The sequence below is a fragment of the Bombina bombina genome, chromosome 3, assembly GCF_027579735.1.
Source record: "Bombina bombina isolate aBomBom1 chromosome 3, aBomBom1.pri, whole genome shotgun sequence".
Lineage (NCBI taxonomy): Eukaryota > Metazoa > Chordata > Amphibia > Anura > Bombinatoridae > Bombina > Bombina bombina.
The window spans coordinates 218,185,388-218,204,727 of NC_069501.1; the positions used below are offsets into that span (position 1 = coordinate 218,185,388).

Below are 19,340 nucleotides of genomic sequence, written 5' to 3' on the forward strand. Positions count from 1 at the left end.
TTGCATTGTCTTGTTATCTTGCATTTGTTGATTATGCAAATCTACTGTGTTGACTGGTCCTTTAAGTCCCGGCCAGAGAGAAAGAGTACTTTCTTTTAAAGGTCTTAAAGATAGAGGTGATAAGCAGACTCTTAAACTTTTCCAAGTATAGTCAGAGCAAACCTGTTACCACAAACAGAAATGATTTAATTTTGCCCCATTAGAATACTTGCGGTTAATGCGGACTAATAGCCTACTGCGTCCCAGCCTGTGGGTGCAGCTATCGATGAGGCACCTTCACGGCTTTTCGATGAAACCTCCTATTTTCCCTCTCCACCGGATTCTGCCAGTTCCATCTCTCGAATCCACGGGTGTTAGGCTCCTGGACAGTGGTGTTACTATACGCTCCGTGTCGCGGTTGACGCCCGAGGTTCCAGGCCGTGTAAGCTACTACGGCCAAAGTATCCTCCGCTTTGGTGGTTCGTTTGAACAGCGCGCTCTTCGTGAACAGCTCAATAGCTCCAAACACAGCTAGCTCCTCCCACCAGAACCACCCGTCCTATTTACCCATTGTTAATATGATTCTACTTCACATGTGAGCAATTAGATTTATCCTTGTGGGTGGAACAAAGAAAAGCACATGCGTACAATGTCTATTTAACACCCTAATATACAAGAATTAAAGGGACAGTCTAGTCAAAATTAAACGTTCATGATTGCAACAGGGAATGCAATTTTAAACCACTTTCCAATTTAATTTTATTATCAAATTTGCATTGCTCTCTCGGTATTCTTTGTGGAAAGATAAACCTAGGTTGGCTCATATGCTAATTTCTGAGCCGTTGCACTGCCTCTTCTCTCTTATCTGCATTTTGACAGTTTTTGGCAGTTAGACACTGCTAGTTCATGTGTGTCATGTAGATAAAAATTGTGCTCACCCCCATGGAGTTATTTAAGAGTCAGCATTGATTGGCTAAAATGCATGTCTGTCAAAAGAACTGAGATAAGGGGGCAGTCTGCAGAGTTTTAGAAACAGTGCTGGTTATACAAAACTGGGGAATGGGTAATAAAGGGATTATCTATCTTTTTAAACAATAACAATTCTGGAGTAGACTGTCCCTTTAAGGGCATGTTCACATGTGGATTTAAAGTTTTGGTAACTATAAAGAGCATTCTGTGGGAGATTTTGATGTGGTAATATGATATTTTGTAAAACTGTATTTATTATCTGTTATATTGTTTCTCATTAAGACATCGGTGGGAGAGAGTCTACAGAAGGAATCGATGAAGAAACGATTCATGAAACAGGTGTGTTAAACATTTTTTCTGTGTGACAGATCTTACAGTATAGCTGTTGAATGAGGAACATTTTGCATAAATATTAGTTTAGTAAGTATTTAGCAATATAAAGATTCACGTGGGGAGAGATAGATGATATATATATATATATATATATATATAATCTTTTAAATGAGAAAAAAAGATTAGTTATATACTGGTAGAAAAGTAAATCATAAGGTCAAAATATGGTGTCAAGCTTGAATTTAATGCATATTATGGTTTGTTAAGCAATATGTTCTTATGCTTTTATATTTAAGCTATTCAGGTTGATCTTTTAATATTATTGGTAATAAAAACATGTAAATATTTAAAATATACAGTTCTATTTAACTTATCTGCTGAATATATTTGTATTTTTTATTACCCAGACCAGGAGAAGTATGCCAGATATTGCTGCATTTTTGTGGTGCTAATGGGTTTATCCTTAAACATTTAGAGTTCACAGCAATAAAAATGTGATGAACTACAACATGTTCTTGTTTATTTATATGAACCAAGACCAAGCTGGAGATTCAAAAAGCCCTGGCAGAGGATTCCTCAGTGTACGAATATGACAATGTATACGATGATATGCAGAAAAAGAAGGAGGAAAACAATGCCAAGGTGTTGGCTGGCAAGGACCGAAAGGTATGTGTCTGATCTGAAGTATAGACACTTTAATTCTAAAGAAGAATCCATTATATCATACTGCTCAGTTTGTTTGTTTATTAGTGCAGCCTTTAAAGAGATATTATACTAGATAATGTTAAATGAGAATAGCCTTTAAATCCTTTTTTTTTTTTTCATAAAAAATTGTTATTAAATTGGTATTGATAACACTGGATGATAGGGGCAGCTCCCATAACAGGATTTGTGAACTGGGACAATATCTGCAGAAGTTTGAACATTAATTTCTCTTGTAAGGTGTATCCAGTCCACGGGTTCATCCATTACTTGTGGGATATTCTCCTTCCCAACAGGAAGCTGCAAGAGGACACCCACAGCAGAGCTGTCTATATAGCTCCTCCCCTAACTGCCACCCCCAGTCATTCTCTTACAGCTCTCGACAAGATAGGAAGTATCAAGAGATATGTGGTGACTTAGTGTAGTTTTACCTTCAATCAAAAGTTTATTTTTAAACGGTACCGGCGTTGTACTGTTTTACTCTCAGGCAGAAATTAGAAGAAGAGTTCTGCCTGGAGGTTGATGATCTTAGCGGTTTGTAACTAAGGTCCATTGCTGTTCTCACACATAACTGAAGAGTATGGGACAACTTCAGTTGGGGGAACGGTCTGCAGATTACCTGCTTTGAGGTATGTTCAGTATATTTATTTCTAGAGGGATGAATGAGTTCTAGAAAATGCTGACAGAGCCTTGTGTATTTGAGGTAAGCCTGATGCAGTGATTTAACAGCGACTGGGATCATGCTTACAAAACAGGGTAATACTCTTATTACTTAGTGACAGTTAAACGTTTACATGAATTCAAAAATAGGAAGTTTTTTCTCTGAGGGAGATAACTCTTTATTTGGGGCCTAGTTTCCACATGGCTAATCAGATACTCCTAGGAGTATTTTCTTAAGGCCCCTCTGGCATCCAGTACGTGGTGGGAGGGGCCTATTTTAGCGCTCTAAATGCGCAGTTTTAATTCAGACTGAGACATCCAGCTTCCCTAGAGGAGTCCTCTGGCACCTGAGGACCATTATAAGGGGTTTATTTATGCACAAAATCATACTTGAGGGCAGGTAGGAGCCTCAGCAGAGCTGTGGCAGGGTGCTTAACTGTCTTGTAAGGTTTTTTAACGTTTTTAAATCCGGTTTGGGGCCTATGGGGTTAATCATCCATTTGCAAGTAGGTGCAATGTTGCTTTAGTCCCTTCCACACTCTGTAAAATTTTCAAAGACTTTACTATATTTTTACACTGTTTTGCAGTTTAAGTGTTAGTTTTTTTCTCTTAAAGGCACAGTAACGTTTTTGTTTAATTGCTGTTTCACCTTTATTAAAGTGTTTTCCAAGCTTGCTTGTCTCATTACTAGTCTGTTAAACATGTCTGACATAGAGGAAACTCCTTGTTCAATATGTTTAGAAGCCATGGTGGAACCCCCTCTTAGAATGTGTACCAAATGTACTGAAATTTCTATAAACTATAAAGACCATATTATGGCGCTTAAAGATTTATCTCCAGGGGATTCTCTGACTGAAAAAAGGGAGATTATGCCATCTAGCTCTCCCCATGTGTCAGAACCTATAACTCCCGCTCAAGTGACGCTAAGTACATCTAGCGCGTCTAATTCTTTTACCTTACAGGACATGGCGGCAGTTATGAATGCTCCCCTCACAGAGGTATTTTCCAAACTGCCAGGGTTACAAGGAAAGCGAGACAGCTCTGGGGCGAGAACTAATACAGAGCTTTCTGACGCTTTAATGCCTGTGTCCGATATACCCTCACAATACTCAGAAGCCGAGGCAGGTGAGCTTCTATCTGTGGGTGACATTTCAGACTCAGGGAAGGCGTTGCTTCAGTCTGATTCTGAAATGACAGCGTTTAAATTTAAGCTTGAACGCCTCAGCTTATTGCTTAGGGAGGTTTTAGCGACTCTGGATGATTGTGACCCCATTGTGGTTCCAGAGAAATTGTGTAAAATGGACAAATACTTTGCAGTGCCTGTTTACACTGATGTTTTTCCAGTCCCTAAGAGGTTTTCGGAAATTATTACTAAGGAATGGGATAGACCAGGTGTGCCGTTCTCTCCCCCTCCTGCTTTCAAAAAGATGTTTCCCATAGATGCCACCGTACGGGACTCGTGGCAGACGGTCCCTAAGGTGGAGGGAGCAGTCTCTACCCTAGCTAAGCGTACAACTATCCCCGTCGAGGACAGTTGTGCTTTCCTAGATCCTATGGATAAAAAATTGGAGGGTCTCCTTAAGAAAATTTTTATTCATCAAGGTTTTATTCTCAAGTCTCTTGCCTGCATAGCCCCAGTTACTGCTGCAGCGGCTTTTTGGTTCGAGTCTCTTGAGGAGGCTCTGCAGGTGGAGACTCTGCTAGACGACATTCTAGACAGGATTAAAGCTCTTAAGTTAGCTAATTCCTTTATTTCTGACGCCGTTTTTCAGTTAACCAAACTAACGGCTAAGAATTCAGGTTTTGCCATTTTGTCGCGTAGGGCACTATGCAGACGTTACTTCAAAGTCTATGCTTCTTAACATCCCCTTCAAGGGACAGACCCTATTCGGGCCCGGTCTGAAGGAGATCATTTCTGATATTACTGGAGGAAAAAGTCACACCCTTCCTCAGGATAGGTCCAATAAGAGGACCAAACAGAATAATTTTCGTTCCTTTCGAAACTTCAAGAGTGGCGCAGCCTCAGTTTCCTCTAATGCAAAAAAGAGGGAAATTTCGCCCAGTCCAAACCAGTCTGGAGACCTAACCAGGCTTGGAACAAGGGGAAGCAGGCCAAGAAACCTTCGGCTGCCTCTAAGACAGCATGAAGGAGTAGCCCCCGATCCGGGACCGGATCTAGTAGGGGGCAGACTTTCTATCTTCGCCCAGGCTTGGGCAAGAGACGTCCAGGATCCCTGGGCGCTAGAGATAGTTTCCCAGGAATATCTTCTGGAATTCAAAGGTTCATCTCCAAAGGGGAGATTTCATCTCTCACAACTATCTGTAAACCAGATAAAAAGAGAGCATTCTTACGTTGCGTTCAAGACCTACTGGTTATGGGAGTGATCCACCCAGTTCCAAGGAGAGGAACAGGAGCTGGGTTTTTATTCAAACCTGTTTATAGTTCCCAAAAAAGAGGGAACTTTCAAACCTATCTTGGATCTCAAGATCCTAAACAAATTTCTCAGGGTCCCATCCTTCAAGATGGAGACAATCCGAACCATCCTACCTATGATCCAGGAGGGTCAATATATGACTACCGTGGACTTAAAGGATGCTTATCTTTACATTCCGATTCACAGAGATCATCATCAGTTCCTCAAGTTCTCCTTCCTAGACAGGCATTACCAGTTTGTGGCTCTTCCCTTTGGGTTAGCCACGGCACCAAGAATCTTTACGATGGTTCTAGGGTCCCTTCTGGCGGCTCTAAGGCCGCGGGGCATAGCGGTAGCCCCTTACCTAGACGACATTCTGATTCAGGCGTCGACTTTTCAAATCGCCAAGTCCCATACGGACATTGTTCTGGCCTTTGAGGTCTCATGGGTGGAAAGTGAACATAGAAAAGAGTTCTCTCCTCTCACAAGTTTCCTTCCTAGGAACTCTGATAGATTCAGTAGAAATGAAAAATTTTCTGACAGAAGTCAGGATGTCAAAACTTCTAACTTCTTGCCGTGCTCTTCATTCCACTTCTCGGCCATCAGTGGCTCAGTGTATGGAAATGATCGGCCTAATTGTAGCGGCAATGGACATAGTTCCGTTTGCCCGCCTACATCTCAGACCACTGCAACTTTGCATGCTCAACCAGTGGAATGGGGACTACACAGATTTGTCTCCTCTGTTAAATCTGGATCAAGAGACCAGGGATTCTCTTCTCTGGTGGTTATCTCGGGTCCATCTGTCCAGGGGAATGAGTTTCCGCAGGCCAGAGTGGACTATAGTGACGACAGATGCCAGCCTTCTGGGCTGGGGCGCAGTCTGGAACTCCCTGAAGGCTCAGGGTTCGTGGACTCAGGAGGAAGCCCTCCTTCCGATAAACATTCTGGAACTAAGAGCGATATTCAATGCTCTTCAGGCTTGGCCTCAACTAGCTGCGGCCAAGTTAATCAGATTTCAGTCGGACAATATCACGACTGTAGCCTATATCAACCATCAGGGGGGGACAAGGAGTCCCCTGGCAATGATGGAGGTTTCCAAGATAATTCTATGGGCAGAGGTTCACTCTTGCCATCTCTCAGCTATCCATATCCCAGGAGTAGAGAACTTGGAGGCGGATTTTCTAAGTCGGCAGACTTTTCATCCGGGGGAGTGGGAGCTCCATCCGGAGGTATTTGCCCAGCGTATTCAACTTTGGGGCAAACCAGAACTGGATCTGATGCCGTCTCGTCAGAACGCCAAGCTTCCTTGTTATGGATCCAGGTCAAGGGATCCCCAGGCAGCGCTGATAGATGCTCTAGCAGTGCCCTGGTCCTTCAACCTGGCTTATGTGTTTCCACCGTTTCCTCTCCTCCCTCGTCTGATTGCCAAGATCAAGCAGGAGAGAGCTTCAGTGATTTTGATAGCGCCTGCGTGGCCATGCAGGACTTGGTATGCGGATCTGGTGGACATGTCATCCTCTCCACCATGGACTCTGCCGCTGAGGCAGGACCTTCTACTAAAAGGTCCATTCAAACATCCAAATCTAATAACTCTGCGTCTGACTGCTTGGAGATTGAACGCTTGATTTTATCAAAACGTGGTTTCTCCAAGTCGGTCATTGATACCTTGATTCAGGCTCGAAAGTCTGTCACCAGGAAAATCTATCATTAGATATGGTTTAAATATCTTCATTGGTGTGAATCCAAAGGTTACTCGTGGAGTAAGGTCAGGATTCCTAGGATACTATCTTTTCTCCAAGAAGGATTGGAAAAGGGATTATCGGCTAGTTCCTTAAAGGGACAGATTTCTGCTCTGTCTATTCTTTTGCACAAGCGCCTGGCTGATGTTCCAGACGTTCATGGGCGTTTTGTCAGGCTTTGGTTAGAATCAGGCCTGTGTTTATACCTGTTGCTCCGTCATGGAGTTTAAATTTAGTTCTTAAAGTTCTTCAAGGGGTTCCGTTTGAACCCTTGCATTCCATAGATATCAAGCTTTTATCTTGGAAAGTTCTGTTTTTAGTAGCTATCTCTTCGGCTTGAAGAGTTTCAGAGTTATCTGCCTTGCAGTGTGATTCCCCTTATCTGATCTTCCATGCAGATAAGGTAGTTTTGCGTACCAAACCTGGGTTTCTTCCTAAGGTAGTATCTAATAGAAATATCAATCAGGAAATTGTTGTTCCGTCACTGTGTCCTAATCCTTCATCAAAGAAGGAACGTCTGTTACACAATCTTGACATGGTTCGTGCTTTAAAGTTTTATTTGCAAGCTACTAAGGATTTTCGTCAAACATCTGCATTGTTTGTCGTCTACTCTGGAAAGAGGAGAGGCCAAAAGGCTTCGGCAACTTCTCTTTCTTTTTGGCTGAGAAGCATTATCCGTTTAGCTTATGAGACTGCTGGCCAGCAGCCTCCTCAAAGAATTACAGCTCATTCTACTAGAGCGGTAGCTTCCACATGGGCTTTTAAACATGAGGCCTCTGTTGAACAGATTTGTAAGGCGGCGACTTGGTCTTCGCTTCATACTTTTTCTAAATTCTACAAATTTGATACTTTTGCTTCCTCGGAGGCTATTTTTGGGAGAAAGGTCTTGCAGGCAGTGGTGCCTTCCGTTTAAGTGCCTGCCTTGTCCCTCCCTTCATCCGTGTCCTAAAGCTTTGGTATTGGTATCCCACAAGTAATGGATGAACCCGTGGACTGGATACACCTTACAAGAGAAAACAAAATTTATGCTTACCTGATAAATTTCTTTCTCTTGTGGTGTATCCAGTCCACGGCCCGCCCTGTCACTTTAAGGCAGGTGTTTTTTATTTTTAAACTACAGTCACCACTGCACCCTATAGTTTCTCCTTTTTCTTGCTTGTCTTCGGTCGAATGACTGGGGGTGGCAGTTAGGGGAGGAGCTATATAGACAGCTCTGCTGTGGGTGTCCTCTTGCAGCTTCCTGTTGGGAAGGAGAATATCCCACAAGTAATGGATGAACCCGTGGACTGGATACACCACAAGAGAAAGAAATTTATCAGGTAAGCATAAATTTTTTTTTTAAATTTTTTTTAGTTATTGACAGGAACAATTTTCTTTCCTTTTTTTCTCTTTTCTGTTTTTCATTTGTGTTCTTTTTTTCTCTCTTATTCGTTCTCTTTCTTTCTATATTTCTCACTTTCTTTCAATTTCTATTTTTTCTCTTGTTTACTCTTTTTTTTCTTTCATTCTCTTTCATTCCTTTTTTCCCTCTCTAGTTTCTCACTTTCATTTTTTTTCTCTTTCTTTAGTTTGCTTTTTCTATTTCTCTCAAACTTTTGTTTGTTGTTTTGTTAGTTTGTTCTTTGTTTTGTTCCCTTCCTTCTTTCCTTCTTTCTGAGCCATGTGTCATATTAAAGTGTTTTTTTTTTAACTTTTATTTAAAATTCTTTTCTATGGCATGGAGAGTCCACAACGTCATTCCAATTACTAGTGGGATATTCAACTCCTGGCCAACAGGAGGAGGCAAAGAAAGAAAGTGTAACTTCCCTTACCCATAATCCCCAGTTATTCTCTTTGCCTCTGTCAATGGAGGATGTGCGAAGACAGTGTCTGAAGATATTTAATCCTTTTATGGGTACTTTTCCCTGCAAGCAAGGATTGGGGTCTAGCTGTGTCCACATCAATCTCTTTGGTAAGAGTAGTGGTGGCTTTTAGCATTTAGAAGGCGGCGAGGTGGTCTTTGCTTTACTTCTAACACTTTTGCTACCCCTTTGCAGAAAGCCAGGGTTGGTTACTCTGTTCTTTCTTTTACTACAGGTCACTGACAGGGAGTGGAGTACAGGTCACACCGTAGTAGCCGTTGTCTGCCCTGCAGCTGGATCCACAGGTAAGTGCTTTTGCCTTCTAGGTACTGAAGGACAGCATTTTTGAGGTTAACCCTCAAGTGGATATATTTAGGACTAGTTTATCCTTCTATGGTTAAGGGTCCTTTCAGGGGCAGCTTTATTGGCAACAGGGTCAATATGTTTAAAGGCACCTTATAAATTAGAAGAGAGACTTAAGGGTTAATGCAGCTTACTTGCTTTTCCCCTTAATTTACTTGGCAGGGGGCCTTTTTTGTTTATATTTGTCCAAAATCAGCTTAACATTTAAAATGAAGGGTACTTTAATCTGCCGTTTTTCATTTTCGCGCACTTATTATCTGTGGTGCAGTTCTTTTTTGGCCGCTCACGTGATCTACGCATTTCCGCTGTATTCGAGCAGAGCGGCGTGAGTTTAGCAGTGCCGACTTTACTGTCTTTTGCTGATCGACTTTTTCTCTTGGAGGATAGGATCTCTGCTGTGACGACTATCGTTCCTCTTACTAGTGGGATCTTACGGTAGGAGCCTCAGGCAGACGCTTTTGCCTGAGGTTGCACTTAGAGGTTTTTAAATAAATATTTTTACACAAAGTCTAGTTACTTCACTTGTCTTAGCCTCCATGCAAAAGGTCTCATATATTGATTATTTTTTTGGGCTCAAATTAATAAGAATTTTGCTCATATTTTTTCCTCATTTCAATAGGATTTAGTGGGAACTAATTACAGTAGCTATGAACAGGATCAGTCCATCTCTATGGATAAATGTTTATTATGTTTAGAGGCTAATATTGTTTTACCTATGCAATTTTGTTCCTCATGCTTAGCTAAGACTTTAAAATTTAAAGACAAATTACTCTGAGCAAAGTGTCTTTCAGGATACTGCTTTGCGTGACATGACTCAGCTTTCTCCTCAAACGTCCCAAGCTTTAATTGTTTATCATTCTGTGCCTTCTGTTTCTTCTCATCCTCCTGGGGTTGTTTATTTACCAGGGAATTTTGCCGCACAGATAGCTTCTGCAGTTTCTGCGGCTTTGTCTGTTTTCCCTAATTCGGGTAAGCGTTAGAGAAAATCTAAACATTTGTCTGCAAGTAAGGTTTCTGACCCATCTAAATCTGCGCTAGTCAACCTTTCTCAATTGTCTGATGAGGAGAATACTTCAGTAGTTTCTTAAGGTGAGATCTCTGACACTATGGGGGAAAAATCTTCTGAATCTGAAGACGTTAATTTCTGATTTAAGCTTGAACATCTCCGGTTGCTTCTGAATGAGGTTCTAGATACCTTGGACGACTCGGAACTTTCGTTTGCCGTCAACCCCAAGAAGTCCTCTAAACTTAATAGAGTTTATGATTCTCCAACGTCTGAGGATGTTTTTCCTATTCCATACAAAATGTTTGCAATTATAACTCAAGAATGGGACACGCCAGGGGTTCCTTTCTCCCCTGTTTTTAAAAAGATGTTCCCTGTTGCCGACTCCATTCGGGACTCATGGCGCACTGTGCCTAAAGTAGAGGGAGCTATCTCTAGTCTAGATAAAATAACTACCATTCCTATAGAGGATAGTTGTTCTTTAAAGGATCCAATGGATAAGAAGCTAGAGGCTTACTTAAAAAAGATGTACATCCATCAAGGATTACGCCACGGTAGCGGGAGCAACATCATATTGGTGCGATGCCCTGTCTTATCTGATATCAGAAGAGACTACGGTAGAGGAGATCAAAGATGAGGTCAAAGCTCTTAAACTGGCCAATACCTTTATCTGCGATGCCAACATGCAGGTAATTCTAGTTCTAGCTCGCACGGCTCTGTGGTTAAAATCCTGGTCAGTTGATGTATCTTCATAGGCCAAGCTTTTGGCTTTACCTTATAAGGGTAAAATTCTCTTTGGTCTTGGTCTGGCGGAAATCATTTCAGAGATTACGGGTGGAAAGGGATCTTTCCTACCTCAAAACAAGAAGAATAGACTAAAGGGTCAACAGACTTCTAATTTTCGTTCCTTTCGCAACTTTAAGGGACGGAAGTCCTCCTCTTCTTCCAAACCAGACCAATCTAGGTCCACTTGGAAATCCAGCCTTGGAATAAAGGAAAGCATAACAAGAAGCCTTCCGCTGACTCTAAATCAGCATGAAGGGTCCGTCCCCGATCCGGGTTTGGATCAGGTGGGGGGGCAGGCTTTTTTTTTTTTTTTTTGACAGGCTTGGATATGCGATGTCCTAGATCCGTGGGCTTTGGACATAGTACCCCAGAGTTACAAGATAGGATTCAAGTCTTGCCCTCCAAGGGGCAGATTTCTCCTGTCAAGACTATCCTCAAACCAGGTAAAGAGGAAGGCCTTCTTAAATTGCGCAGAGGACCTATCCTCCCTGGGAGTAATTGTACCAGTCCCTCTAGAGGAACAAGGTCTAGGATTCTATTCAAATCTTTTTGAATGTTCCCAAAAAGGACGGAACTTTTCTTCCCATCCTAGATCTAAAGTATCTCAACAAATTCCTCAGGGTTCCGTCCTTCAAGATGGAAACAATTTGTTCCATCCTTCCACTGGTTCAGGAAGGTCAGTTCATTACAACCATAGACCTGAAGGACACATATTTACACATTCCCATTAATAGGGATAATCACCAGTTTCTGAGGTTTGCCTTTCTGGACAAGCATTTCCAGTTTATTGCCCTTTGGTTTGGTCTTGCCACAACCCCAAGAATATTCACAAAGGTTCTGGGAGATCTATTGGCAGTGATCAAATCCCAGGGAATTGCTGTGGCGCCTTATCTAGACGACATCTTGGTTCAGGCGTCATCTCTTCAACTAGCAAAACTCATACACAGATATTGTTGTCTTTTTCTACGTTCCCACGGGTGGAAAGTGAATCTGGAAAAGAGTTCTCTAGTTCCAACTACAAGAGTGTGTTTCCTAGCGACAATCATAGATTCCCTCTTCATGAAAATTTTTCTGACGGACTTCAAAAAATCCAAACTTCTTGCCTTTCTCTCCAGTCTGCTATTCGTCCATCAGTGGCTCAATGCATGGAGGTGATCGGTCTGATGGTGGCTTCCATGGACATCATTCCTTTTGCTCGGTTCCATCTACGACTGCTGCAGCTTTGCATGCTCAGTCAATGGAATGGAGACCATTCAGATTTATCGCAGAGAATAAATCTGGACCCCCTAACAAGAGACTCTTTCTTGTGGTGGCTTTCAAAGGAACATCTGTCTCGGGGCACTTGCTTCCTGAGACCTTCCTGGGTAATTGTGACTACGGATGCCAGCCTGTTAGGGGGGGAGTTGTTTGGGGTTCTTTGAAAGCTCAGGGCCTGTGGTCTCTTCTCTTCCCATAAACATCTTGGAGTTGAAAGCAATCTTCAATGCCTTGACAGCTTGGCCTCAATTATCTTTAGTCAGGTTTATCTCCTATCTGCCATCCACATTTCAGGAGTGGACAATTGGGAGGTGAATTTTCTGAGCAGACAGACTTTTAATCCCGGGGAGTGGGCTCTCCATCCGGAAGTGTTTAACAGGATAACCCTCAGGTGGGGGTTCCGGAGTTGGATCTGATGGCGTCTCGTCAGCACACCAAGCTTCCAAGGTACGGTTCAAGGTCAAGAGATCCTCAGGCCGCCCTGATAGATGCTCTGGCAGTTCCTTGGGATTTCGGTCTAGCATACCTGTTTCCTACGTTTGCTCTCCTTCCACGAGTCATTGCTCGTATCAAGCAGGAGAGAGCGTCCGTAATTCTAATAGCTCCTGCCTGGCCTCGAAGGATCTGGTTTGCGGATCTGGTGAAGATATCATCTCTTCCACCCTGAAGGTTGCCTCTGAGGAAGGACCTTCCAATTCAGGGTCCATTCCTCCATCCAAATCTGGATTCTCTGAAGCTGACTGCTTGGAGATTGAACGCCTAGTCTTGTCTAGACGTGTGTTTTTCTGAGGCTCATTGACACTATGCTTCAGGCTCGTAAACCAGGATTTCGCAGGATTTACCATAAAGTTTGGCGTAAATACCTTTTTTGGTGTGAAGCTAAAGGTTTCTCCTGGAGTCAGTTGAGGATTCCCCAAATGTTATCGTTTCTTCAGGATGGCCTGGAAAAAGGTTTGTCAGTCAGTACTCTGAAGGGTCAGATTTCTGCATTGTCTATTCTTTTGCACAAATGTCTGGCAGATTTACCAGATGTTCAAGCTTTTGTTCAGGCCCTGGTCAGAATCAGGCCTGTGTTTAAACCTGTTGCTCCTCTTTGGAGCCTTAACCTAGTTCTTAAAGTTTTGCAGCAGGCTCCGTTTGAGCCGATGCATGTTGATGATATAAAGTTGTTATCTTGAAAGGTTTGTTTCTCCTTGCTATTCCGCTCGCAGAGTTTCTGAGCTTTCAGCTCTGCAGTGTGATTCCCCAATCCCCATACCTTATTTTTCATGCAGATAAGGTGGTCCTTCGTACAAAATTGGGGTTTCTCCCTAAGGTGGTGTCGAATCGAAACATTAATCAGGAAATTGTTGTTCCTTTTTTTTGTTCTAATCCTCCTTCTCGTAAGCAATTTGGATGTTGTGCGTGCTCTAAAATTTTACTTACAAGCTACTAAAGATCTTCTGCAATCTTCCTCCCTGTTTGTTCTTTTCTCTGGAAAGCATAAGTGTCACTTCTACTACTCTTTCCCTCTGGTTAAGAAGTAGGATTCGTTTTGCTTATGAGACTGCTGGGCAGCAGCCTCCTGAGAGAATTACGGCTCATTCCACTAGGGCTGTCTCCTCTTCTTGGGCTGCAGAATTAACTGCCCTGAGGTATGTTCAGTATATTTTTTTCTAGAGGATGATAAGAACTAGAAAATGCTGACAGTGCCTGATATAGTTAAGGTAAGCCTGATTGCAGTGATTTAATAACGACTGGCATCATGCTTGCAGTAAAGGGTAATTTTCATATTACTTTCTATTATGGCTTAGTATGTAAAATCTTTATTTGGGGCCTAGTTTTCCACATGGCTGTTATTTTACTCCTAGGAATAGTTTTTTAAGGCCCTCTGACTTTGAGTGCATGGTGGGAGGGGCCTATTTTCGCGCTCTAATTGCGCAGTTGTTTATTACATCCAGCTTCCCTGAAGGAGTCCCCTGACATATTGGACCTCTGTAAAGGGTTTTTGTGCCTAAAAAAGTCGTTTTATGGGAAGGTAGGAGCCACAGTAGAGCTGTGGCAGTTTGCTTGTGACTGTTATAACGGTTTTTACCGGTTTTTTTTGCTTCGTTTTTGAACCTGAGGGGTTAATCATCCATTTGCAAGTGGGTGCAATGCTATTTTAGTCTATTATATACACTGCAAAAATTTCAGAGTTAACTGCTTTTTTCACTGTTTCACTTGCAGTTTTTGTGTTTGTTTTTTTCCCTTAAAGGCACAGTACCGGTTTTTATATTCTGCTTTTTCACATTAATTATAGTGTTTTCAAAAGCTTGCTGGTCTCATTACTAGTCTGTTAAACATGTCTGACATAGAGGAAACTCCTTGTTCATTATGTTTAGAAGCCATTGTGGAACCCCCTCTTAGAATGTGTACCAAATGCACTGATCTTACTATAAGTTATAAAGACCATATTCTGGCTTTAAAAGATTTATCACCAGAGGAAATTGACAAGGGGGAAGTTATGCCGACTAACTCTCCCCACGTGTCAGAGCCTTTAACTCCCACTCAAGAGGCGCCAAGTACATCTAGCGTGCCCATTGCGTATACTTTACAAGACATGGCGGCAGTTATGAATCATACTCTTACAGAAGTATTGTCCAAACTGCCAGGGTTACAAGGAAAGCGAGACAGCTCTGGGACTAGAAAAAAATACAGAGCTCTCTGACGCTTTAGTAGCTATGTCCGATATACCCTCACAATGTGCAGAAGCCGAAGAAGGAGAGCAGTAGGGGGGGGGACTTTCTCTCTTCGCCCAGGCTTGGGCAAGAGATGTCCAGGATCCCTGGGCGTTGGAAATTGTGTCCCAGGGATATCTTCTGGACTTCAAAGCTTCTTCCCCAAAAGGAAGATTTCATCTCTCACAATTATCTGCAAACCAGATAAAGAGAGAGGCATTCTTACATTGTGTTCAAGACCTCCTAGTTATGGGAGTGATCCACCCAGTTTCAAAGGAGGAACAGGGGCAAGGCTTCTATTCAAATCTGTTTGTGGTTCCCAAGAAAGAGGGAACCTTCAGACCAATCTTAGATCTCAAGATCCTAAACAAATTTCTCAGGGTCCCATCCTTCAAGATGGAGACTATTCGAACCATCCTACCTATGATCCAGGAGGGTCAATACATGACTACCGTGGACTTAAAGGATGCTTATCTGCACATTCCGATACACAGAGATCATCATCGGTTTCTCAGGTTCGCCTTCCTAGACAGGAATTACCAGTTTGTGGCTCTTCCCTTTGGGTTAGCTACGGCACCAAGAACCTTTACGAAGGTTCTGGGGTCACTCCTAGCGGTCCTAAGGCCGCAGGGTATAGCAGTAGCCCCTTACCTAGACGACATTCTAATACAGGCGTCTAATTTTCAAATCGCCAGGTCCCATACAGACATTGTTCTGGCATTTCTGAGGTCGCATGGGTGGAATGTGAACGAAGAAAAACGTTCTCTATGCCCTCTCACAAGAGTTTCCTTCCTAGGAACTCCTCTGATAGATTCTGTAGAAATGAAGATTTACCTGACAGAGGCCAGGTTGTCAAAACTTCTAAACTCCTGCCGTGTTCTTTATTCTACTTCTCGCCCTTCAGTGGCTCAGTGTATGGAAGTAATTGGCTTAATGGTAGCGGCAATGGACATAGTGCCGTTCGCCCGCCTACATCTCAGACCGCTGCAACTCTGCATGCTCAGTCAGTGGAATGGGGATTACATAGATTTGTCCCCTCTACTAAATCTGGATCAAGAGACCAGGGATTCTCTTCTCTGGTGGTTATCTCGGGTCCATCTGTCCAAGGGTATGACCTTTCGCAGGCCAGATTGGACAGTAGTAATAGATGTTTAAAAATGCCTTCTGGGCTGGGGTGCAGTCTGGAACTCCCTGAAGGCTCAGGGCTTGTGGACTCAGGAGGAGACATTCCTTCTGATAAACATTCTGGAACTAAGAGCGTTTGCGTACCAAACCTGGGTTTCTTCCTAAGGTGGTATCTAATAAGAATATCAATCAGGAGATTGTTGTTCTGTCACTGTGTCCTAATCCTTCTTCAAAAAAAGGAACGTCTATTACACAATCTTGACGTGTTTTATTTACAAGCTACTAAAGATTTTCGTCAAACATCTGCATTGTTTGTTGTCTACTCTGGACAGAGGAAAAGCCAAAAGGCTTCAGCAACTTCTCTTTCCTTTTGGTTAAAAAGTATAATTCGCTTAGCTTATGAGACTGCTGGCCAGCAGCCTCCTGAAAGAATTACAGCTCATTCCACTAGAGCGGTGGCTTCCACATGGGCTTTTAAAAATGAGGCTTCTGTTGAACAGATTTGTAAGGCGGCGACTTGGTCTTCGCTTCATGCTTTTTCTAAATTCTACAAATTTGATACTTCTTCGGAGGCTATTTTTGGGAGAAAGGTCTTACAGGCAGTGGTGCCTTCCGTTTAAGCGCCTGCCTTGTCCCTCCCTTCATCCGTGTCCTATAGATTTGGTATTGGTATTCCACAAGTAATGGATGAATCCGTGGACTGGATAAACCTTACAAGAGAAAACAAAATTTGTGCTTACCTGATAAATTTATTTCTCTTGTGGTGTATCCAGTCCACGGCCCGCCCTGTCATTTTAAGGCAGGTGTTTTTTATTTTTAAACTACAGTCACCACTGCACGCTATAGTTTTTCCTTTCTCTTGCTTGTCTTCGGTCGAATGACTGGAGGTGGCAGTTAGGGGAGGAGCTATATAGACAGCTCTGCTGTGGGTGATCCTCTTGCAGCTTCCTGTTGGGAAGGAGAATATCCCACAAGTAATGGATGAATCCGTGGACTGGATACACCACAAGAGAAATAAATTGATCAGGTAAGCATAAATTTAGTTTTTTCAAATTCTACAAATTTTGATACTTTTGCCTCGGCTGAAGCCTCTTTGAGTGAAAGGTTCTTCAAGCGGTTGTACCTTCTTTTTATATACTCCTGCCTTGTTCTCCCTCCCTGTTCATTCCGTGTCCTCTAGCTTGGGTATTGGTTCCCACTAGTAATTGTAATGACCTTGTGGACTCTCCATGCCATAGGAAAGAAAACAAAATTTTTGCTTACCTGATACATTTCTTTCTTTCCGGCCATGGAGAGTCCACGACCCCGCACTTTTTTTTAATTATAAATTTCGGCAGTTTTTTTTTTAGTAAACCTCAGGCACCTTTACACCCTTGTGTTTTCTTCTTTTTTCATTTTCCTTCGCTGAATGACTGGGGATTATGGGTAAGGGAAGTTACACTTAATAGCTTTTCTGGGGTGCTCTTTGCCTCCTCCTGCTGGCCAGGAATTGAATATCCCACTAGTAATTGGAATGACGTTGTGGACTCTCCATGCCCGGAAAGAAAGAAATTTATTAGGTAAGCATAATTTCTCCAACATAGGTGTGTCCGGTCCACGGCGTCATCCTTACTTGTGGGATATTCTCTTCCCCAACAGGAAATGGCAAAGAGCCCAGCAAAGCTGGTCACATGATCCCTCCTAGGCTCCGCCTACCCCAGTCATTCTCTTTGCCGTTGTACAGGCAACATCTCCACGGAGATGGCTTAGAGTTTTTTAGTGTTTAACTGTAGTTTTTATTATTCAATCAAGAGTTTGTTATTTTAAAATAGTGCTGGTATGTACTATTTACTCTGAAACAGAAAAGAGATGAAGATTTCTGTTTGTATGAGGAAAATGATTTTAGCAACCGTTACTAAAATCCATGGCTGTTCCACACAGGACTGTTGAGAGGAATTAACTTCAGTTGGGGGAACAGTGAGCAGTCTTTTGCTGCTTGAGGTATGACACATTCTAACAAGACGATGTAATGCTGGAAGCTGTCATTTTCCCTATGGGATCCGGTAAGCCATTTTTATTCACACAGTAAATAAGGGCTTCACAAGGGCTTATTAAGACTGTAGACATTTTCTGGGCTAAATCGATATTTAGCCTTGAGGAATCATTTAATCTGGGTATTTTTTGTAAAATAATATCGGCAGGCACTGTTTTAGACACTTTATTCTATTGGGGCTTTCCCTAATCATAGTCAGAGCCGCATTTTCGCGCCGGTATGGCGCACTTGTTTTTGAGAACAGCATGACATGCAGCTGCATGTGTGTGGAGCTCTGATACATAGAAAAGTCTTTCTGAAGGCATTATTTGGTATCGTATTCCCCTTTGGGCTTGGTTGGGTCTCAGCAAAGCAGATTCCAGGGACTGTAAAGGGGTTAAATATAAAAACGGCTCCGGTTCCGTTATTTTAAGGGTTAAAGCTTCCAAATTTGGTGTGCAATACTTTTAAGGCTTTAAGACACTGTGGTGAAATTTTGGTGAATTTTGAACAATTTCTTCATACTTTTTCGCAATTGCAGTAATAAAGTGTGTTCAGTTTAAAATTTAAAGTGACAGTAACGGTTTTATTTTAAAACGTTTTTTGTGCTTTGTTATCAAGTTTATGCCTGTTTAACATGTCTGAACTACCAGATAGATTGTGTTCTGACTGTGGGGAAGCCAAGGTTCCTTCTCATTTAAATAGATGTGATTTATGTCATAAAAAATTTAGTAAAAATGATGCCCAAGATGATTCCTCAAGTGAGGGGAGTAAGCATGGTACTGCATCATCCCCTCCTTCGTCTACACCAGTTTTGCCCATACAGGAGGCCCCTAGTACATCTAGCGCGCCAATACTCCTTACTATGCAACAATTAACGGCTGTAATGGATAATTCTATCAAAAACATTTTAGCCAATATGCCCACTTATCAGCGAAAGCGCGACTGCTCTGTTTTAGAAAATACTGAAGAGCATGAGGACGCTGATGATATTGTTTCTGAAGGGCCCCTACACCAGTCTGAGGGGGCCAGGGAGGTTTTGTCTGAGGGAAAAATTTCAGATTCAGGAAAAATTTCTCAACAAGCTGAACCTGATGTGATTACTTTTAAATTTAAGTTGGAACATCTCCGCGCTCTGCTTAAGGAGGTGTTATCCAATTTGGATGATTGTGATTATCTGGTCATTCCAGAAACACTATGTAAAATGGACAAGTTCCTAGAGGCCCCGGGGCCCCCCGAAGCTTTTCCTATACTCAAGCGGGTGGCGTACATTGTTAATAAAGAATGGGACAGGCCCGGTGTACCTTTTGTACCTCCCCCCATATTTAAAAAATTGTTTCCTATAGTCGACCCCAGAAAGGACTTATGGCAGACAGTCCCCAAGGTCGAGGGGGGCGGTTTCTACTCTAAACAAGCGCACCACTATACCCATAGAAGATAGTTGTGCTTTCCAAGATCC

At 42.5% G+C, this 19,340-nt stretch overlaps 1 protein-coding gene across 1 annotated transcript in view; it reads left to right on the plus strand.

Annotated features, from left to right (window-relative positions):
• Nucleotides 1-19,340, plus strand: part of NSRP1 (nuclear speckle splicing regulatory protein 1) — a 183,503-nt gene that overhangs the window by 110,649 nt on the left and 53,514 nt on the right. Inside the window, exons 3-4 of the mRNA XM_053706141.1 lie at nucleotides 1,231-1,287; nucleotides 1,819-1,947. Coding sequence (XP_053562116.1) covers nucleotides 1,231-1,287; nucleotides 1,819-1,947 — 186 coding nt within the window. The remainder of the gene's footprint in view (nucleotides 1-1,230; nucleotides 1,288-1,818; nucleotides 1,948-19,340) is intronic.